At 39.5% G+C, this 23,660-nt stretch overlaps 1 protein-coding gene across 6 annotated transcripts in view; it reads right to left on the reverse strand.

Moving 5' to 3' along the window:
• Vps13d (vacuolar protein sorting 13 homolog D) overlaps nt 1–23,660 on the reverse strand; it is a 246,715-nt gene that overhangs the window by 128,350 nt on the left and 94,705 nt on the right. For 3 of the 6 annotated variants that reach the window (XM_090335786.1, XM_090335787.1, XM_090335791.1), the window contains exons 39-44: nt 21,441–21,563; nt 19,169–19,243; nt 15,790–15,895; nt 12,342–12,494; nt 9,581–9,716; nt 7,547–7,594 (exon numbers count right to left, since the gene is read on the reverse strand). In XM_090335786.1, the coding sequence (XP_090191912.1) occupies nt 7,547–7,594; nt 9,581–9,716; nt 12,342–12,494; nt 15,790–15,895; nt 19,169–19,243; nt 21,441–21,563 (641 nt within the window). The remainder of the gene's footprint in view (nt 1–7,546; nt 7,595–9,580; nt 9,717–12,341; nt 12,495–15,789; nt 15,896–19,168; nt 19,244–21,440; nt 21,564–23,660) is intronic. The other 3 variants (XM_090335788.1, XM_090335790.1, XM_090335789.1) reach the window with 3 other exon arrangements.

A 23,660-nucleotide genomic window follows, 5' to 3' on the forward strand; every position in this document is an offset into this window, starting at 1 on the left:
AACATGTTATATATATCCTCCTGAACCTGGCTTATCTTACTCAAAATGATATCCAGTTTCATATATTTTCCTTCAGATGATCTAATTTTATTCTTCAGGCCTGAATAATGCTCCATTGTGATACATACATTCCATCCATCACCTGTTGAGTACCTAGGATGTTTTCATAGCTTGTCTATTACAAATAGCACTTCATAAATATGGATATGCAAGGGGTCTTCAGGGCATTTCTTTGGATATATGCCAAAGAGTGGCATAGCACAATAATATAGTAGTTTTTTGTCTTGTGAGAAACCTCCATTCTGTTTTCTATCAACACAATCTAAGGGTTCCTTTGTTCCTATAGCCTCATCAGCATTTATTGTTTATTTTTAGGCCAGTTCTAGAGTTTGAACTCAGGGCCTGCGCACTGTCCCTGAGCCACTTTTTGCTCAACACTACCACTCTACCACTTGAGCACCACAGCACCACTTCTGGCATTTTTTGCTTATGTGGTACTGAGGAATTAAATCCAAGGCGTCATGCATCCAAGGCAAGCACTCTACCACTAGGCCACATTCCAGCCCCTAGTTTTTTTCTTTCATGATGATATAGCCATCCCAACTGGGGTTAGAGGGAAATTCAGTACTGTCTTGACTTACACTTTACTTATGGCTAAGGATATTGAACATTTCTTTATGTGTCTACTAGCTATTTGTATTTCTTTTGAAGGATCCATTCAATTCACTTGTCTGTTTATTAACTGAATTATTTGTTCTGGTATTTAATTTTCTTAGCTCTTCATATGTTCTGGGTATTAATCCTTTGATGAATAATTTTCAAAGATTCTTTCCCCCAATCTGTAAACTGATTCTTCCTTCTGGTTATTGTTTCCTTTGATATGTTGAAGACTTTTTTTTATATTTTTTATTGTAATTAATAAAAGGGTTACATGATATTTGCCAGATAGAAGGTACATTAATTCACATACATTGATACCCTTTCACATGTCTTGGTCCCCATTACCCTCCCCCACACCCCCACCCCTCATCTTGTTTTCCCCCCTTCTCTATCCAATTTCAAATAACCAAATACAAATATATCCAATATATCAGATAACAAAGTGAGATACTGTAACAATATGATATAACCAAAGGACAGCAAAAGAGATGAGAAATAAGATAGTACATAAAGGACAAGTTGATGAGTGGATCAACAAGATGTGGTATCTGTACACAATGGAATTCTATGCTGCTATCAGAAAAAACGACATTGACCCATTTGTTAGGAAATGGAAAGTCTTAGAAAAAATCATATTAAGTGAAGTAAGCCAGACTCAAAGGAACTTAGGCTCAATGGTTTCCCTCATTTGTCATAATCTGTAGAAACCTTGGGCTCTACTAGCAGAGATTTGCAATAGAGCAAAACCTTGATACATAAGGCCATTTAGTATGAAGCTAATTGAAATGACCTACAGGATATTGAAACAAAAGCCATATAAAGACCTATTATCTTCTTTCATTTGATTTTTGCAAAAGATGAGACATAGAGATCTAAGTTTTAGTCATCTACCAAGGGTTGTTGAGTTTTCCTAACATGAGAGTACAAAATTGGTTATAGAGTTAACATGTATACTTTTTAGTAAACTGAAATATCTAGTTCTAAGGTTTTTAGGGACATTATCATGAGGGATATTGAATTTTATCAAAGATTTTTTTATCATGTGATTTTTGTCCTTTATTCTGTTTAGATGCTGTATTATGTTTATTAACTTGCATACACTAAATCATCATTGCATATCTAAAATTAAACTTGATCCAGTGTATGATCTTGTGAATGTGTTACTGAAATCAGTTTTCAAGTATTTTATCGGAAATTTTATATCTCAGAGCAAATTAGTCTCTAACTTCTATTTTTGTTGCGTCCTTGTCCAGTTTGATATCAGGGTAATAACTAGCTTGACAGAATAAGTTTGGTAACATCCCTTCCCTTCTATTCATAGAAGAACTGGAGAGGTATTGGTGGTCATCTTTTTGATGTGGGAGGAAAGAAGTCAGTCCTGGGACTTGAATTTGGAGCATAGGCAATGTCCCTGAGTTTTTGCCACTTAACAGTTTTCTGCTGGTTAACTGGAGATAAGAATCTCAAGACTTTTCTCCCTGGGTTGGCTCTGAACAGCGATCCTCAGATCTCAGCCTCCTGAGTAGCCAGGATTACAGTCATGAGCCATGGACCCCAGCCTGGGTTCATCCTTTCCCCCCCCATTTTTTTTTTCTTTCAAGAAATAGAAGATATCTATCTGGTCTTGGGCTTTTTTTTTTTTCATTAGACAATTCCTTATTACTGCTCCAATTTCACTGCTCATTAGAGAACAGTTTAGATGGCTTATATCCTCTTCACTCAATTTGGTAGGTCCTACATACCTAGAAATTGGACATTCCAGTTTACTAGAACATATTTTGGAAGTACTCTTCAATGATCCTCTGAATTTCACTAAGTATCTGTTGTGATATTCCCTTTTTCATCTCTAATTTTATTGATTTGGGTCTTCCCTCTATTTCTTTCAGTTACTTTGGCTAAGAGTTTGTCCATCTTGTTTATAGTATATTTTTAAAGAACCAACTCTTTTCGCTGGTTATCAGTCTTTTACTTACCATTTCAATCCCCCCCCATCTTTCAAATTTTATTCCTATATACTAACTTTGGGTTTTACTTGTTCTTTTTTTTCCTAAGAATTTGAAATGTCTATAGGGTCCTTTATTTCAAATCTCTTTTTTTAAAAAACATCACAATAAACTTTCCTCCTAACATTGCCCTTGCTTGTATCCAAACATTCTGTTGTGTTTTCATATTCACTCGATTGTAGGAAAATTTTCTAATAATCATTACAAGCATATTGTTCAAATAGGTGCCAGTGGTTCATGCCTGAAATCCTAGCTACCTGGGAGATTAAATCTGAGGATCACAGTTTGAAACTAGCCTAGGTAGGAAAGTCCATGACTCTTCTCCAATCCATCAAAAACCTTGAAGTATAGCTGTGGCTCAAGCAGTACCACCCTTGAACTCAAAAGCTCAGTGATAGCACTTGGGCTCTGAGGACTTTGTGTGCGTGCGTGTGTGCGTGTGTGTGTGTGGTTGTGTGTGTGCGCACGCAAATGTGTGCGCTTGTGTACATATATATATATACATATATATGTATATTTCTTCTGCTCCATGTATTTGAGCATTTTTCTGTAATTGCTCTTGCTGTTAATTTCTTGCTTTATCCCATTGTAGTATGCTAAAATACAACACATTATTTCAATTCTTTTCAATTGTTAAGTCTTATTTATGTCCTAAAATAGGATCTATTTTAGAAAAAAGTTCCATGGCTGCTGGAGCTGCTGGGTAGACTAGTTCACAAATGTCTGTTAAGTTCTACAATATTCTATAGTCCATAATGTCTACTGAATCTAGTGTTATTTTTCTTTGTGATTTGTGGACTTCGTGTTTGAATGATCTATTGGTGAGAATAGGATATTAAAGTCACCCTATACACTGCACTGGGGTGAATTTGTGTTTTTATGGCAACCAGTGTTTGTTGTATAAAACTGGGTGTAACATTTGGTATGGTATGCTTAAAACTATTACCTCTTCTTAATATTGTTCCCTTTATGTATACGAAATAATTTTCTTTCTTTTTTTCCCTATTCCTGGGGCCTGAACTCAGGGCCTGGGCACTGTCCTTGAACTATCTCAAAGCTAGTACTCTACCACTCAAGCCACAGCACCATTTCCAGCTTTTTGTACCTGTGGTTCTGAGGCATCGAAACCCAGGGTTTCATACATACTAGGCAAGCATTCTACCATTAGGCCACACTCCAGGCCCCGTGAAATAATTTTTGATTCATCTAATTTTGGTTTGAATTCTTCTTTTTCAGATAGGAGCAGAGCTGCCTCATGCCTGCTTTCAAACTCCATTTGCTCATATTTTTCCAGCCAGGTGCTGGTGGTTCATGCTTGTAATCCTAGCTGCTCAGGTGGCTGAGATCTGAGGATCATGCTTCAAAGTCAGCCCAGGCAGGAAAGGGCATGTAACTTTGTGAATCTCTTGTCTCCAATTAACAACCAGAAAACCAGAAAGGGCGCTATGGCTCAAGAGGTAGGGAAGTAACCTTGAGTTAAAGAGCTCAGGGACAGCACCCAGGCCGAGAGTTCAAGCCCCACCATCTTTTCATTTGTCTTTGCCTGTGAGGTGTGGTTCTATAGGCAACAAATGGTTGAATCCTATTTTTCAATCTAATCCACTGATTTATATTTTTTGATATGGAGAATTGAGACTATTAACATTCCATTTATTACTAAAAAATAATTTCTGTCATTTTGGAATTCCATATTAATTAAATGATTCTTCCCTAATCACTTTTGTTGTTGTTGTTTCTTTTTTTGGCCAATCTAGGGGCTTGAACTCAGGGCCTAGACACTGCCCCGGGCTTCTTTGGCTCAAGGCTAGCACTTTACTACTTGAGCCACAGCACCACTTCCAATTTCTCTATTTATGTGGTATTGAGAGATCGAACTCAGGGCTTCATGCATGCTAGACAAGCATTCTACCACTAAGCCACATCACCAAAGAAAGCACTCCTTTTTTTTTCCCCTCGTAATCCTCATTTGCTTAGCTACCTGTCTAGTAAAATTTATTTTTCCCCATATTTCCTTAGTTGTGTTTATCTTTTTTTCTGTGTACAGGATTTCTTTAGGTATTTTTGTAGTATACATCTTCATGTCATGAATTCCTCTCATTTCTGTTCATCATGAGAAGTTTCTGTTTATTATTTAATTATAAAGGAGAAGTTTGCTGGACACAGTAATGGTGGGAGGAGGTATTTTATTTCATTCTATGGTCTCCTTGTTGTTTGAGTGTTTGTTGAGAAATGTGCTAATGTTCTCAGGCTGTATCTTAAAATGTGCTTTGGTACTTTTCTCTTGCAGTTTTCAATATTCTTCCCTTGTATGTTAAGTTAAAGCTTTAAGAACAATATGATATGGAAAGCATATGACTTGTTTGTTTGTACTTGGGAAAATTTTCTGCTACTGCATTACTTAATGTTTTCCATGCCTTTATTTTGTATTTTTTCTACTCCTTCTATGTCTATGATTCCTGTGTTCAGTCTCTTTTTCTTGATTGGTTGTGGGGCTTGAACTCAGGGACTGGATGCTTTCCTTGAGGTCTTTCACTCAAGGATAATACTCGACCACTTTGAGCCACAATTCCATTTCCAGTTTTTGAGTAGTTAATTGGAGACAAGAGTCTCACAGGGACTTTTCTGTCCAGGCTGGCTTCAAACTACAATCTCAGACTCCTGAGTAGCTAGGATTACAGGTGTAAGCCACCAGAGCCTGACTGTGTTTAAGTCTTTTAATGGTGTCTCAAAAGTCTTGCATGTTCTGTTTGTATTTTTAGATTATTTTTCCTTATCTAGATGTTTTCATTCATCCATGTTGTCTTCAGAACACGGTATTCTATCTTCAATTTCATTTAGTTTGGGATCTGTCTTAGCTCAGGTTTCACCTGATTTTATTTGACTTGTTGAGCTTTTCATCTCCAAAATTTCAATTTAACTTCTTATTCACAATTTCTATAACTTTACTGAATTCTACATTCATATCCTGAATTGCCTTACTAATTTCATTCAGCCAATTCATTCATGAATTTTTGTGTCATCTTTAATTATACTTATCAATCTTATAATCATCCTTCTGAATTCTTTGTCTGGGATATCATCCATTTCACTTTCATTAAAATTCATGCTCATCAGGGCCGGGAGTTTGGGCTAGTGGTAGAGTGCTTGCCTAGCACTCTACTGGGGTTCGGTACCACATACATAGAAAAAAAAAAAGCTGGAAGTGGTGCTGTGGTTCAAGTGGTAGAGCTCTAGCCTTGAGAAAAAGTCCAAGGAGTGCTCAGGCCCTGAGTTCAAGCCCCAGGACTAGCAAAAAAAAAAATTATGCTCATCAACTTGTCTTTTGAAAGGTATGCCACACATATCTATATGGACATAGAGATCTAGATAGAGATAGAGAGATAGAGATAAAGATAGAGAGAGATGAGATAGAGATATCTTGAATTTTTACACTAGAATTTGAAAATCTGAGGCCAAGTTGTCAGTTTTTAGGTGGAACCATCTATAGACTTTCAGTTCAACTTTTCTCAATATTCAGATAAGACTGTGCAGCATCAGGGTTAAGGTGTAATTTCACTACTAGACTACAGGTTACAACTTACCTACATGTTCAGGAGAATAGGCCTGATTCCCAGTACCACTTAGAGATAGAGAAACTATACAGAGTCTCTTGTAGCTCCTAGTATACAGCTTGATGCTATGTGATATGAAGGGTGAAGCTGGTAGGTTGTCCACTTCTGTGCTTTTGTCATTTCAGAAGCTTCTCTACTTTATATACAAGCAGCTTTTGCTGGCTACAAGAAGGTCTGCAGACTACGGACTAGACAAGTTTTCACTTGCTCTACAGGTTCCCTAGTTTGTGCTTCAAGTAACTACAAGCATCCAAGTCAAGGAATGTACCCCAAACGATTCAGATAGCAAGAGAAGCGATCACAGCTCTGAGCTCTGTATTGCTGAAAGAGAACTGAGAGACTAAGGCACTTTCCTGCCAGTCTTAGTGCCCAGAAGTTCACTACCCTACGGGAAGCAGGAGCCTAGGGACATCAAATCATACAGTTTGTAGATAGTGGGCTTGGAACTGTCAGTCACACATGACAACAAACTCATGCAACTAGCAGATGGCTCCTGGGGGGTACTCGGTGCTTTCAGAACCCATCCAATAGTATATCACACTGTGAGCAGGCACTTGTATTTCAACCATGACCTCACATCCAAATATGATTTTCTGATGAGCTTTTAGAGGGGCACTACCCTAAGTCTACAACATCATCAAAGCCCAAGTCTCCACTGGTCCTAAAAGCCCTCTCTAATCAAGGCTGATGACATCTACATAGTGCTGTGTCCAGACTGGCCTGAAATTTCACATTTCAAAACTTAAAATCCTCATTGTGAAGAAATTACAAATAAAAGCTTGGCAATTTTTTAAATATCACCATGCCATGTTCCTAAAACCAATTCAGGGCAGGTGGAATACAGAATCTCACCATTTGTTCTTCTTGTAACATGGGCCCAATGTATGAAATGCGTAAGATTTACATGACGTGGGGCCGGGAGTATGGCCTAGTAGTAGAGTGCTCGCCTAGGATGCATGAAGCCCTAGGTTCTATTCTTTGGTACCACATACACAGAAAAAGCCAGAAGAGGCACTGTATCTGTTTGGGTCAATTTCTGTTTTTAACTTTGAAAGAAAAGAGATATTGGGCCAAATTACTTTCCAATTCTTCACTACAATATTCAGTAGCATGTAAAAGGAAAAATACTTCCTTACAAGTTTTTAGAAAAGGAAGATGATCATTAATAGACAAGGACAGAGATAAATACCAATTATATGTATTCCATAATTCCCCTGATCATCAAGAAACATATATTTAATAAACACAGCAACAACAGGCAGTTATACTCACATAAACTTGGGGATGTATAATATTTGTTCTGCTGCTTGGGCTGCCAATCTAAGAAAGATTCAAAGTCAAAGGGTTAGCAAATCTAAGATAAAAGGCATATTTTTCTTTTTATAATAAGAATCATTAAATTCAATAATGATATGACTTGCTTAGGAGGATGGTATTTGGTATTTCAGGTAAAGTATATCTACTACAAAGATAAAACATCACTTCTTAAAAGATTTGAAGAACATGATATTCACTTTACAACCCTTCAGTTTGTGAACATCTCTCTAAGACAGGGCCAGGAGTTTGGCATAGCGGTAGAGTGCTTGCCTAGCATGCATGAAGATCTGGGTTCGATTCCTCGGTAACACATATAGGAAAAAGCTGGAAGTGGTGCTGAGGCTCAAGTGGTAGAGCTTTAGCCTTGAAAAATCCCAAAGACAGTGCTCAGGCCCTGAACTCAAGCCCAGGACTGGCACACAAAAAAATAAATAAATAAAAAATCTCTAGGACACATCAATGCAATGCAATGGAAAGGCATCTATGGGAAAAACTGAACTCTTATTGCTTGACATGAATTTATTGAGAAGTAATTTGAAAGGAAGAGCTAGTTTTTTTGTTTTTATTTTTCTTTCAGACAGTATAAATACTAGACTGCAACCATGAAAAAGAAAAGCTATAAAACTGCTTTCTGCACAAGTATTTTCCATAAGAAAAATCACATTATTCACAAACTACAGTTTCTCCCTCCTCATGGGCTCTCCCTAAATGAGCACAATTACCCAATGCAATAAAAATATCAGGAAAAAGCACCTATGGCAACTACATCAACATTCACCTCCACACAGCCAATAGGGAAGCCACCTACAACCCTCTCCACTGGCCCTGCACTCAAGACTGCAGACTGGGGTAACACTAGGGTAACAGTACACAAATACAGGCTAGCCAAAACTAAAGGCAATGGACATCTCCCTTCGTACCTTAAAGAAGTATTTGGGGCAGGGCATGGTGCTCATGCCTGTAATCCCAGCTATTAAGGATGTAGAGATCAGAAGAATCATGGTCCAAGGCTAGCCCAGGCAAAAAGTTAACTGTGACAGTATCTCAACAAGTAAGGTAGACATGAGGGGCCAGATACAGAAGACTATAGCCAGGAGTACCAGTGCAAGCTAGACTTATTTTTAAAAAGATAAATAATAAAGCAAAAAGGGTTTGAGGTAGGCTCAAGTGTCTGTCAGTAGGTTGCCTAGCAAACAAAAAGCCTTAAGTTCAAACCCTGGTGCTAGCCAAAAAGCAAACAAACATGATTTGGGGACAAGGAACTGAAAAGATCATGGAATCACATTGTAAGAAATATAAACAGCATATAAATTAGGAAGTTTAACATGATGTTAAATAGTCAATGTAAAGGCTCTCTGAATTCACAGGATCTGCATCCACAATTCAACCAACTCCATCTAGACAACGTACTATGCAGTGAGGCCTATGATAGTTACATGTGACCTGAACATATACTCTTTGTTTCCGGTCCTTATTTCCTAAACAATGCAAAAACCATTTACCTAGCATCTACCCAGGTATTGTAAGTAATCTGAAGAAAACTGGATGATGTGTGTAGTTTATACACAAACATTGTATCATATAATGTAAAGGTTCTGAACATCTGAGCGGTTTAATACAGGGAAATGGTTGGAGTCCTGGAACCCATGCTCCAAGGATGCTGAGAGGTGACAATATTTGCGAACTAGTAATAGCCAATCACACCATCTACTTATAAAGTGCACCTGCCAGGTGAGCTGATGTGTTTCTGCCAGTATTACATCTGTTTTCACCAAAATTAACCATATGGATGCCTATGGCTTAGCCAACATAATGTGAAGTCTTCTTTGTCCAACTAGCAGAAGCATTATATTAAAAAAAAAAAAAACCCAGTAAGACTATTTAATTTAGGTAAAATTATTATAGACTTAACTATCTCACAGCCTGGCTCATAGTGGGTGAGATCACAACAAAGCTGTACCAATAATCACTCATTCCACAACCACTCACTGTAGAGGAAGATGAATTTTTATCTGGTGCTGCATATCGGAAAAAGGTCCCAACTTTGTCCACAGACACTGGGCTTACTTGCTCCCAGCCATTTACTCTGACTTGCAGCTGATGGATCCGTAGGTCATGGGTATGTCTGTCAGGAAGAACACAGACAGAGAAATCACAGTGTCAAAGGGAAGGAAAATGGAACAAAGATTTCAATATGTTGTGCTATATGATATAAAAAGCCAGTCAGCTAAATTGTTTGGTGATCATCTAATATAGGGGAAAATCAAGAGAAAAGTTGAACTGGGCTGGGCTTTATGTTTATGGCACAAATTGAAAGGTCTGGAGAATCCACACAAGGGGGACAACTTGCCCTCTCCCGTATAAGCCATGAAGTCCTGTACACTTGTAGGTTTGCTCCTTCCAGCTCCCCCCCCCCCCCCCCGGCAACCTTCATAAACTAATGGTACTAGTGAAGCCATTTCACTGCAGTGGCAAAAATGTGCTAGCAAATGAATCATACAGCCATACTACATACATTCATACGTACACACATATATATACACACACATACATATATACATCTATACATATATAGTTTTTCTCCTTGGTTGCTTTGAATATCCTACTTCTCTCAGAACCACATCTAGTAGTTTGGCTCTAGCTCTACTTGACTGGAGACCAGTAAACAGACAGAACCCTCAGTTTCACAGCTGAAATTGGAGCAGAAGGCAGTGGGCAGAACAGAAGGAACAGGAGGAAATTGCACATTTAATTCTATTTTAGATTTACCTAATTCAAGCCAGAAGTCTAAAACAAGGAACTGAATTTGAGGCTGACAGGAAAGTAGGGGGTAGGGAAGAAAAGCATGAAAGGCATGGAGTGGGTTCAGAGTGCCAAGGGAGGAATATGCCAAAAGAGCCATTGATGTTGATGAATGCAAGCAGAACGGTGGGACCTGAAGTGGGTTACAGAGCATTAAAACGTAAAACAGAAATAACAAGGAAGTCAAGCCTTTTCCAGACAGAGGCAGTGCTTATTCAGAGCCACTGAATTCAGTATTATAGCTCTCCAAGAACTATATGACTATGTCGGAGGAAAAAACTGTATTTCCAAAAGTGGCCACCAGGAAAATGTCCCCAGAACAGCAGTCTCCCTTCACCCCTGTGCTGGGGCTAGAACCTAGGGCCTTATATATGCTAGGCAAGCACCCTACCACTAAGCTACATCCCCAGACCAGGATTTTTACTTTTAGCAGGTTTTTCCCCCCGTGTAAAACCCAGAAACCCATACACTCCACAATTCTTGCAGAGGAAAAAGTGCCTAGCATGGGAGAGGCCCGCAAAGACGTTAGCACCAGGAGAGCAGCATGTACCTAACAAGGCAGGAATCAATCTCTTCATTCCATTTCAACCTGAAAGCCATCAGAAGCTCCAATAACCTCTTCACCTATCTGACTTCTACGTCAGCCTATTCATATCAGAAAATAGTTCTTCCACTTTAAAATGTGTGTAAATGATGAGATACTTCAACACTTTATTAGACATCCTAGTCTCATTTACCATACACAGAATGTTTTATCCCTTTGGTGGGCTATTTCAGGGGTGCATTAGCCTGTGGTTCCTCTTAGTGAACTACACTTACATGGATCAGAATTTCTTAGGATTTTAGCCAGACGCGATGGCTTACGCCTGTAATTCTAGCTACTCAGGAGACTGAGATCTGAGGATCGCAGTTCAAAGCCAGCCTAAGCATTAAAGTCCATGAGACTCTTATTTCCAATTAGCCACCAGAAAACTGGAAGTGGCACTGTGGCTCAAGGGGTGGTAGCCTTGAGCTTGGAGAGCTCAGGGACAGCGCCCAGGCCCAGAGTTCAAGTCCCACAACCAATAATAAATAAATAAATAAATAGTTTCTTGGGGTTTTATGCTGGTCCTAGGGTTTGAACTCAGGGCCTGAGCACTATCCCTAAGCATCTTCTCCCCCCCCGCCCCGCAACCCCCTGCCAGTCCTGGGGCTTGAACTCAGGGCCTAAACACTATCCTTAGGCTTTTTCAAGGCTACTGCTCTACCACCTGAGCCACAGCATCACTTCAGGCTTTTTCTGTATATGTGGTTCAAGGAATCTCTACCACTAGGCCATGCTCCTGGCCTCTCCCTGAACTTCTTTTGCTTAGGGCTAGCACTCTACCACTTGAGTTACAGCACCACTGCCAGCTTTTCTAAGTTGTTTATTGGAGATAAACAACGAGCTCAGGCTGGCTTTGAACTCAGATCTGTGATCCTCAGATCTCAGCCTCCTGAGTAGGATTATAGGCATGAGCCACTGGAACTTGGAGGTTGGATCAGAATTTCTTTCTTACCACAAGTGGTTCTACTTCTAGAGATTTTCCACCTACTACAATGATATATGGCATAAAAGTACTCTAGGTTTCAGTTAACATGCTGTGAGAACCTTGGAGAATAACATGTCACATATGCATCACAGATACCAGGCCAGGATGTAATAAACTTAAATGCCACCATATGTCTAGGCTTACATGTTTTGTAAAGCATACAGCTCATCCCTTCATACATTACATGAATGAATAATAAAGTAATTTTTCCCAAGATAACAAGGCAGCCTACCTTTAAAAAAAGAAATAGCAATCTTCAAAACACCTTTTACAAATAAAATATTGACATCATTAATAAGTAAAAAGGCAAAATGCAAGGAATAATTTTTCCATTTTAATTTTTAAAGATAAAGAATAAACAAGCATTCGTTTGTTACCTGTGTCGTAACTTCCCTCTGGCTTCAAATTCAAAGGGAATCTCTTCACCAGTGAGGACTTCTCGCCACTCACTAACATTGTGTGTATCATCCAGAAATGCTCCGTTCCCTTCTGGAACCATCCCTGGACTCCCACTGTGAGACAGTGCTGCCCTGGAAGCAAATCACATACTAATAATCAGCTATGTCTTGTTCATTCTCCCCACAAGAACGCTATGCTAAGGAGCAGCCTTAGAATAGATGCACAGCATCAAAGAGGCCAGTGACTATTATCTCATAATTAGTCACCACTTACCTCAAGTTTTAGAAATAGCCAAAAGCTGGTTCTGGGCATGGTCATGGGCATCTCTAAGGCCAACACTCAGAAGGTGAAGCAGGAAGAGCTTGAGTTAAAAGCGCAACAAAGAAAGACTATCTCCATTTACCCCCAATTTTGTTGGTCATGGTGGTCATGGGGCTTAAACTTGTGGCCTGGGCACTGTCTCTAAGCTTTTTCACTCAAGGCTGGCACTCTACTTCTTTGAGCGACAGCTCTACTTCCGGTTTTCTGATGGTTAATTGAAGAAAAGAGTCTCATAGACTTTCCTGCCAATGTTGGATTCAAATTGCAATCCTCAGATCTCAGCCTCCTGAGTAGCTAGGATTATAGATGTGAGCATCAAGTGCCCAGCTAATTTTTTTTGTCTTAAAAAGACCCAGGTTCAATTCCTAGTACCATATATATATATATATATATATATATATATATATATATGCTGGAAGTGGTGTATTGTGGCTAAGGGGTAGAGCGCTAGCCTTGAGGAAAGCCCAAGGACAGTGCTCAGGCCCTAAGATCAAGCCCACAACTGGCAAAAAAAAAAAGAAGGAAAGGAAAGGGAAAGAGAGAAAGGGAAAGGGAAAGAAAAGAGGAAAGAGTGAAAGGGAAAGGAAAGAGGAAAGGAAAGGAAAAAGGAAAGGAAAGGAAAGGAAAGGAAAGGAAAGGAAAGGAAAGGAAAAAGGAAAGGAGAAAGGAAAGGAAAGGAAAGGAAAGGAAAGGAAAGGAAAGGAAAGGAAAAGAAAAGAAAAGAAAAGAAAAGAAAAGAAAAGAAAAGAAGAGAAATAGCTGAACCAGGTACCAATGGCTCACATCTGTAATCCTAGCTACTCAGAAGGCTGGAATCTGAGGATTGAAGTTCAAAGCCAGCCTGGGGCTGTCTTTCTACCTTAGTAGCTATGTCTTTTTCTGTGCAGAAACTTTTTTTTTAGCAAGTCTCATTTGTCAAGTCTCTCTCTAATCTATTGTGACCCTGGGATTCTGTTCAAGAAGTTTTTGCCTGTGTCCATCAGTTCCAGTGTCTCTCCTACTCTGTCATGTAGCAGTTCAGAGTTTCAGGTCTGATATTGAGGTCTTTGATCCATTTTGAATTAATGTTCATGCATGGGAAAAGGGTGGGATCAATTTTTAGTTTTCTGCATGCTCAGTTTTCCCAGCACCAATAATTAAAGAGGCTGTGTTTATTCCACTCTATATCTCTGGCTCCTTTGTCGAATATAAGCTCACTATAAGTACGTGGTTTTATTTCTGGATCTTCTATTCTGTTCCATTGACCTTCTGGTCTATTTTTATGCCAATACCATCCTGGTTTTGTTATTATGGCTTTAGATGAGTTTGAAGTCTGGTATTGTAATACCACCTGCATTGCTCTTTTTGCCTAGAATTGCTTTGGCTATTGTAGGTCTTTTGTTGTTCCATATGAACCTTTGGATTACGACCTCAACTTCAGTAAAGAATGACCCTGGGCTTTGTATGGGGAGGGGATTGCGTTGAAACTGTATATCAATTTTGGCAGTATTCACAATTTTGGCTATTTTCACAATGTTGAGTCTCCCTATCCATGAGCATGGGATGTCTTTTCATTTCCTGATATCCAATCTGATTTCTTTCTTTAGGCTTTTATTGTTTTCATTAAATAATTCCTTTACATCCTTAATTAAATTAATTCCTACATCTTTTATTCTTTTGAGGGGTATTGCAAATGGGATCATTTTCTTGATTTCTCCTTCTGTTTACATTGGAGTACAGAAGCTCCTGACAATTTTTTTTTTTTTTTTTTTTTTTGGCCAGGCCTGGGGCTTGAACTCAGAGCCTGTGCACTGTCCTTGGGCTTTCCTCAAGGCTAGAGCTCTATCACTTGAGCCACAGCACCACTTCTGGCTTTTCTATGTATGTGGTACCAAGGAATCCAACCTGGGTCTTCGTGCATGCTAGGCAAGCACTCTACCACTAGGCCAAACTCCCAGCCCCAAGGCTACTGACTTTTGAAGGTTGATTTTGTATCCTGACACTTTGCCAATGTGGTTTATTAGTTCTAAGAGTTTGGAAGTGGAATTTATTGGGTCTTTCAGGTATAGCATCATGTCATCTGCGAATAGGCATAGTTTAATTTCCTCTTTCCCTATGTGAATCCCTTTGATGTACTTCTCTTGCTTTTTTACTCTGCACAGCCAGCCCTGGGAATGAAAGTCCATGAGACTCTTATCTCTTACTAGCCACCAGGAAACCAGAAGTGGCTCTGTGATTCAAAGTGGTAAAACACTAGCCTTGAGCTCAAGAGCTCAAGGACAGTGCCCAGGCCCAGAATTCATGACCAACAACAACAAAAAAGAAAATAGCTGACCATGGTCCTACCTAGTCACTTGCCTCCATCAGGGCAGCATGGCATGTGTAAATTACAGCGTGACTCTCTAAAGGAGCCTCTGAGTGAGTAACCAGTTTCCCTGACCAGCGGTTGAACAGAAGTACTTCTCTTCCACAGCAATCATGCTTGAGGCAAGAGAAATTAAATTTCAAATCAGCTGACTTTGTTACTTGTTTCATATACCCAGGCTCAAGCCGAGGTCACTGTGTATTTGAACAGCAGTTGTCACAAAAGGTTCTCACTGAACTCATTTGGAGTCACAGTATGTTTTAGAAATCAAGGTATTATTTAGGCGTGACAGGGTGGAGGACATTTTCACAACCGTCTTAGAAGAAAAATATAAAATGGTAAACAACTACATCTAGCTTTAAAAAGAGGGGTAGGGAGAGTAGCTTATTAGAAGTGTGCTAGCCTAATATGCAATGAAGCCCTGGATTCAATTCCTCAGAATCATATAGACAAAAAAGGCTGGAAGCGGTGCTATGGCTCAAGTGTTAAGAGCACTAGGCTTGAGCAAAAAAAGCTCAGGAACAGAACCCCGGCCCTGAGTTCAAGCCCCAGGATTGACAAAAAGTACACTGAAATCATGATTGACTGGTTCACACATAGGACCAACTCCTATGACTGGATTCTAGACAGATTCAGAAATTCCTATCTGTCTCAGTAAAAAAGGAAAATTATTAATTCAATTATAATCCCGGGGCCTCAATAAAGGCCACCTTGCTCTGGTGACAGAGATGGCTCTGGGAGACAGTCTGAGTGATCCTTACCTGGTGGGTGTGGTGGTCAGTGTGGCAAACCACAGCGTACACCCTGTGTGGTTCCTCAGAGCAAAGGGAATAAAGGGCTGCCGGCGTTTGGGGGTTTTCACCTCTGCTATGAGAAAAAGAACAAGGCTGTTAACATCTGCCTCCATCTGCATGGCAGAGACCATCCCCATACCAGTGCACAGGGTCCACTGCTGACTCTTGTGCAAGTAGGCTGAAGGCAGAGAGAGGGAACAACCACAAGTCAGTGAACAGGGTAAATGAAAGCTCCATGCATTTGCTAGCAGCTGTAGGGCATCTGTCCTCCCACAGAATCAACCCCATGTGTCCCACAGCAACCACAGGTCTAACTGCTCAGAACAGGGCATCCAGACATGGTCTGACTAAAACAAGAAAGATACTGAAATGGACTACTGCTTTCAAGAAATATACTCTAAATAGGTAACCCAAATTGTAGCACCATGTACCATATGCACTTATTTAGTTTTTCAAAAAGTCTTTCCGTAAGGAAGTCTCTTTTTATAGAATGCATATTAATTTTTTTTAAAATCCCTCATCACTCTCTTAGGATGATAGCTGGATTTTTCTCTCTGGAAAATCAGGAATATATTATCCCAAGTTTTCTTAAATGAAGTTTTTGCTCATTTTTAGCATAGGCATCACAACCAGCACAATAAGGTGAGCAAATATGGACAAAAGAACAAAATACATGGCATAGCTTCACCAACCAGCTCAGACCTGGGAAACTGCAGAGAATAAACAACCAATACAAAACTATACGCAACCCAACTCCAGAAAAAAGGTGACTTAACTATAAACCCTGCAAGAAGTCCAAAGAAGGCTCTCTGGTACCTAGGCTGCCTTCAGACTAATCTGCAGGCCCTTCTGGCTGAGTGCCTATATCACCTCCAATGCTACACAAAGCATGCAGGAGGCAGAGGCAAGACAAGAGTGGGAAGGCTCCTGGGTGGTTGGCACAACACACACAGCCATTGCCAACCCAGCACCCAGCCCGGTTCACTCTGTATCCGACCTGAAAGCACAAAGACAGCCTGAGAAAGACTTCAAGGTCAATGGTCTGCACCAGGGCAAAAAATGACATCTAGAGAGGCAGTAAACACTGACAAGGGTGGGCACTGGGGCAAAGCTAGGGTCAGCCTGGAGGGTGGTGTGCTGCCCACTGACAAAACACAACAGCAAAGAGCCCTGCTGTGATCATGCCTGCCTTTCAATTGGCAATGGCTTTCTCTGCTGCTTTTGTATCTTCTACAGTTCTTACACGTTTACACTGTGAAACTCACAGCAAGTCCCACTGGTACCACCAGTGGCTGAGGGAGACCTAAGACAGCCATAAACTATGAAGGTGAGCAGTCTCCTATGTGTCCCCATAGTTTTGTGGGGCTACTTCCCCAGGAGATATCCCCAGCACTATGCCTATTCTCATACCAGTAGCTTCACATAGTGATGCTCATTAACTAGAAAATGAAGGAGTAGCAAAGCAAGAGGAATAAAACACCCATGAGCAGTCCACTGGGTAACCAGTATTCATGCAGCACTGTAGAAAGCACCACCTGCCATAGGAGCAAAGAGACAAAGGCCAGGAGGAAAAGGTCCAGATGTGCCTTCATATCCACTGGGGGCAACATTGCCAGCCTCCATTTGCAAACTTGACTTAAGAAGACCAGGTATCAGGTGACTGTGATCACTTTGTTTGTAGGGGTCCATAAGGGCATCTACAAGCACACATCTTTAGAATTTCAGAGCATGGCAGCACACTGCTCAAGTCCCTTCACTCTCCGTGTTGACCAAATGTAACAGTACAGGCATTAATCACCCACTTCTCTGAGGAGAAAACTACAGAGCATGCACATGAATCTAGACCGAACATTAGAGAATAAAACTGACACTAACTGTACCAGGATTCAAATAAACAGGGTCCTTTGGCTTTAGCCTATATCAGAGAGAAAATTCCCAAATCCATTAAAGATAGCATTATTTCCTGATGTCTTAAAACAAAATCAGCTTTCCATGATCAAATTGAGTATCTCTATGAGTTAAGATAACGTAAAGTTCTTTTACAAAATGGTTCAGCCTCAAATGGCTCCAGCTGAGGAAGTTTCTACAGCTTGGATTTGTTTCCTTGTGTAGTTTGCCAACTGTAAGACTACAATTTACATACTATAGAGCCTCTCAGTCTATCAGAACGGATCTGGTTTATAAATGATAAGAAATACATAAAGCCTCAGGTCTGCTACAGCAGAAAAGTACAGAGAAGCTCAGGTTTGTTCACGAACAAATGAAGATAAGAGCCCTCCCTCAAAGATCTAACCCAATAATAGCTTCCAGGAAAACCAAAACCAAACCCAGCATGGAAAGATACTCACATGCTGTTGTTGTAGTAGCTGTGTGTTTGTTTTGTTTTGTTTTTTAATATAAGATCTTACTATGTTGCCCAAGCTGGTGCTGAACTCACAATCCTCCTGCATCAGCCTCCCACATGTTGGGACTACAGGTATGTACCACCATATTGGGTTCAAATGCCTTTTTATATTACGGATCATGAGTCATGATCCAAACTAGTCACACACAAGCATCAATCACTAAGATTAAATGGTGCTCTATAAAACAAAAGAAGACAGGAGCACCTTGGCACTGTAGTTCCCCAATCACCAATCAAATTCTCAAGAAACCCTAAAAGGTAAGGAATACAAAATTAAAAAAAAATCTCCCCACCCTACTTTTTGTACTGGAGTTTGAACTCAAAGCCTTGCATTTGCTAGGTTGGCACTCTGCCACTTAAACAAGCCCTCCAATCCTTTAGTCATTTTTCAGATAGTCTTCTCGAATTTTTTTTTTTTTTTTGGCCTGGGCCTAGCCTTGGACCACAGTCTACCACACATCTGGGGAAGACTTTGATCTGTGAGATTATACCTGCCCTGAGAATTGTTTGTTTGTTTGTTTTCCTGTCTTCTAGGTTTTTAAAGCCACATCTAAAGAAATTAACACTTCTAGTTATTCACTGGGAAACTTTTTCTGATTAGTATTCCTCCTATTTTATAGACCCCCTGCATTCCTAACAATAAATACTCACTGGGTACAGAGAATTAGCAGCACTAGTTGACAGACTATGGTGCTTTTCCATCTACATGCTTAATTGGCTTTGGTATTTCTGCACCATATACTGTAGAATTTACTCCATTTACAAAATTAAGGGAGATAGAAGACAACTCTTCTGATATAATAAAGCACCACTCTATTCGTTGTTTGAAAGTGTTCTTTCATGCTATGTTACCATTCAGTTCTGATCAACAAAAGTAATTGACATTCAAGGCAGTTCTTAAAGCAAGAAAATGAAGCAAGCCCTCGCTTGGCTATACTGTACCTCTAGCATAGATCTGGTGCTCTAGGTTAGTCAGACTGGCTGTACTCCTAGTTCTAAGGTAGACAAGGGGAAGGCCTGGTAGACAGGAAAGACAAAGTTAGAGGGTAAGAATAAATATAGTGAATAAGACTCACCTCCAAACAAACAAAAAAAAAAACACAAATAAAGAACATTACAAAAATTGCAAGCATCATGCAGGTGCAGGATAATTCTTCATGTGCTTACTAAAAGCAGAGAACGTTCTTAACAAAATGAGCACATTTGTTACACTGCCTTTGATGATGACGACTGTGCCAAAGCAGCAAGCTGCTCTTTTTCAAAACATATTAAACATTCTCTACAGCAGAATAACTAGCCTTCTGAGGATTTTTTTAATTTAAAAGCATTTCCTTAACTGGCACAGAAAAGCTACAGAAACAAATCAGTATGGTTTTTTAAGGGAGGTTGTCCCACTCAAGGTAGAAAAAACCTAAGAGCAGTAGAATCCTGGTCCCAGGGCCTTGCCCACTTTAGGAAGAGTCAGTCTGGGTTCCATTAAACCATCTCTAAGGATTTATCTCATCAGACTGTTTAAATTCTAAGTTGAACATGAACTTTCTCACAGCACATTCTAAGTGTAATATTTTCATAAAGTGATTTAGAATATAAAAGTAACCCATTCAATGAAGTTCATTGCCATCCAGGTTTACCCAGAGAATCTTAGCTTTTAATAAAGTAGGCCCACAATTATGTAAAAGTGAGATACTATCCCTGCCAAAGAAACAGCACAAGAGAGAAATCAGCAGTTCCTTAGGCTGAGTTTCATACTAAGGGATACTCAAGAGGCTGGTCTGAATAAGAAGCACAACTTGGGACTGAATATGACAAAATATTCAAATAAGATCTCAAAGTTTATGATCAGTTCAGCAAGGTTGAAGCCAACAGACAGAAGCTCAATAACCATTTTTGTGGCTCTATTAAAAATATTATGATCTTGGCCTACTCAAAGAATATAATCCTAAAATTTCCACAAAGACACTTAGAAACTTAGATTTATTTAGTCATGTGTGATTAAAAAGATGTATCACAGGTATATCAGGCAGAAACCTTTTATTAGCACTGGTATTACACAGTGACCAGGCAGCTTATTAACTACAGAAGGGTGAGAGACAGGGGAGCATGTCCTTTACTCCCTTCTTAAAGATCAAATCTTCCTCATGTTTGTACAGACTCTTTACTTAAGATACCTCTACATAAATAACATTTTTCAGAGACACCTTGGACATATTACATATCACAAAGATTACTTAGCATCTTCTGGATAGACTGCTAGGTTTCATGACATACAAACGGGGAAGACTGGAGTAAAAACCAGAGCTAAAAGGCCCTCGCTCCTAAGCAACAACCTCAGGACTCAGAACAGCCTGCTAGAAGTAGAGGGTTTGCATATACACCCTGAGGAGAGCCGAACCAGAACAAATACTTTAGACACTAAGAAAGCCCATTTTCCCATGACATGTTTGCATACCAGATGGAATATTTAAGTATTCATGAGCTATGTGAAGTCCAGCCAAGCTTCCCCAAAGAAACCACACTGAAAGAGTTGGAGCTGAGTAGAATTTGGATGACAATGGCTTGTGGAACAACTAAGACCATGCAGTTGTCCATCACAATTTCCCCCTTTCTGAGGAATACAGAGCTCCATGGTAAGGCACTAAATAAGGAAAGAAAACATCATCCAGGGAACAAACTGGAGAACAAACTGACTCCTCTTTCCTCAAAAGGCTGGATATTCAATTCCTTTATACTATATGAACAATATAGGGCCTCTCTTTTAAAAATGTTTTTCCACATGGGATTCTTCCCTTCCTCTTTTCAAGAAAACATACAAACCTTCTATTGCTAGCTTTCGACGTTAGAAAAGATGTCTTTAAAATCTAGTTTAAAAAATAATCCCATTAACTGGAAAAAAAAATCTGCTAAGGAAAACATAGACCAAACAACAGCTGATCTTGACATAGTCTCAGTATACCAGCTCAACTGCAACAGCACCAGATTGTAGGAATTTCAGGTTGCAGATCCTTTCTCCTCAACATAGATGGAACTAGAGCCCATATTAAAAATTCCATTGATTGTGCCAGAAAACTCTCTTGCAAAGACTAAAACAGAACAACAAAAGACAATTTCCCATAAATTTCTCCAAAAAGAAGGGTGGTTCTATGTGAATTTTTCAGTGAAGCATTGTATTGTGGTCAACAGTGATTCAGACAGACCTGGCAGGTAAAAATCTTACTTTGTCCAAAGCATGGAGGATCCACTGAAGAGCCCATCCATTCTTCTGACTTGGCAGAATCCATTTCCTTGTCTTCTTTACAATAATCTGCCATCCATGATTCCTTGGTACTTATATACTGATCTACAAAAGAAAAAAATCCACAAAAATAGTAAGAAAAGACGTAGAGAAGATTGAAAGTTCACATCAAATAATTTCAATTTAGCTTTTTTTGAGTGCCCCCTACATGCTAGACCTATGGTTGATACTGAGATGGTGTGTGCCCTGGAGAAACACACATCTACATAGAAGAAATTAGTGTGAACAAAACAAATACCACGACAAAAACAAAGTTAAATGGGGCTAAAACAAAGATGGCTAAACAAAGATGCCCCAGTGGCACAGAAGAGGTAAGATTTACTGTTTTGGCAGAAGTGAAGGAATATATACTAAAATCCAGAGAAGACTTCAGAGAGGTAAAGATTCAAACCTTTGTTCTGAGTCTGAAAGAACGAATAGCTCAGCAATGGCCAATGAGATTAAAAATGGAGTGACAAGCTAGACACAAGCTAGGCTCACATCCTAATCTGAGCTACTCAGAAGACTGAGATCTAAGGATCAAAGTTCAAAGCCAGCCCAGGCAGGAAAGTCTATGAGAGTTGTCTCTAATCAATCACTAAGTAGCTGGAAATGGCTGTGGCTCAAGTGGTGGAATGCCAGCATTGAGCAAAAAAAGCTAAGAGATGGCACCCCAGCCCTGAGTTCAAACCCCAGGACCACCACAAATTAAAAAAAAAAAAAAAAAAAAGAGTGACAGTCTAGGGATTCACATAGGCAAGGATTCCGTGAAAGTGTATGTCCAGTGTAACTATTGTTACTACAACATGTTGGGGTGGAGACAATGTAGAAAAATCTAGAAAGAAAGTGACTTAGTTTGTGAAGAACACATCATGACAAGGGAAAAAGTTTGGAAACTGAGAGATCAGTCAGAAAGCTTCTAAAGAATAATTAAACCCACGAGGCTGAAATCCAGCTGCAATTTTCCATGAGCAGATTTATTTTTGGAGAGAACTGTAAGGGGAACAGTAGGTTAAGAAAATAATTCTGATACACCACACCTGAGTGAAGATCTTTTATACTTGGAACAAGAAAGAGTGGTTTCCAGTTTCAATCCCAACACATGCCACAGCTAAGATTTATTTAAACACTAAGCAATATTTACGGTTTCAGAACACTATTAGAAATAAGAAAACTGGATTTAAAAAAAAAGCTTATCAAGGACAAAAAAATCTTCTAGAAGAGATATTTATCAGAAATACTAACAAAAGTACTTCTGAGGTAAACTCTTATTTGCTTGTTTTTTATTTTTTGGCTTCCCAAGACAAAATTTCACTTTCACTACAGATCCCAGGCTAGCCTGGAACTTGTTATGTAGCCTGGACCAGACTCAAACTCATAATCCTCCTAGACTCAACCTCTGAGGTGCTAGGACTGCAAACATACAATAATTTTGGTAGACTTTCAAAAACCTTCAACAATCAAAAGTTACAAGCAAAACTATCAAAATTATCTCATTTAGATTAGCAAATTATGAGGAAAAAAGTAGTCAAAATATACAGTTTAGAAGAACTGTAAGGTTACTTTACTATTACTTGGGTAATTTTTATTTCCTTATTTTTTGTTTTTGTATTTTTTTTTTAAGATTTTACTTATTTCACTCTACCACTAAGCCACATTCCCAGCTCCCTGCCCCATCCCCCCAGCCCCAACCCCACCCTACCCCGCCACCCCTTTTTTTGAGACAAGGTCTTGCTATGTAGTCCAGGCTAGCCTCAAACACTCAATTCTCCAGTCTTAGCCTCCCAAGCGCAGGGATTACAAACACGAACTACATGTGATGATCATGGGAATATTAACTTTAAAGCAAACTGGTGGTGAAATCTGATTTACCTAAAACAGTGCTTTTAAATCTTGGAGACCAAAAAATTTAAGAGTTTCATTCCACTATCCACTCTTCCCTTTGTTTTGACAAGGATAAAGCAGTGATATTCTAACAGTCTTAATGAACACACACTGAGGTCACTGTTTGCCCTGGTGTGCACCACTCACAGATGACATATTCTATTACCAAAAGCAGATTATGCAAATCACCAAACCAAACTGAGGGTGAGTGTTCATAGTAAGTGGTCATGCTACATGAGAATAGGAGAATGTTAATCTGCTTTTAAGTGACAGAAACAC

This window comes from Megascapheus bottae, chromosome 6 (assembly GCF_031878675.1).
Source record: "Megascapheus bottae isolate mThoBot1 chromosome 6, mThoBot2.hap1, whole genome shotgun sequence".
Classification (NCBI taxonomy): Eukaryota; Metazoa; Chordata; class Mammalia; order Rodentia; family Geomyidae; genus Megascapheus; species Megascapheus bottae.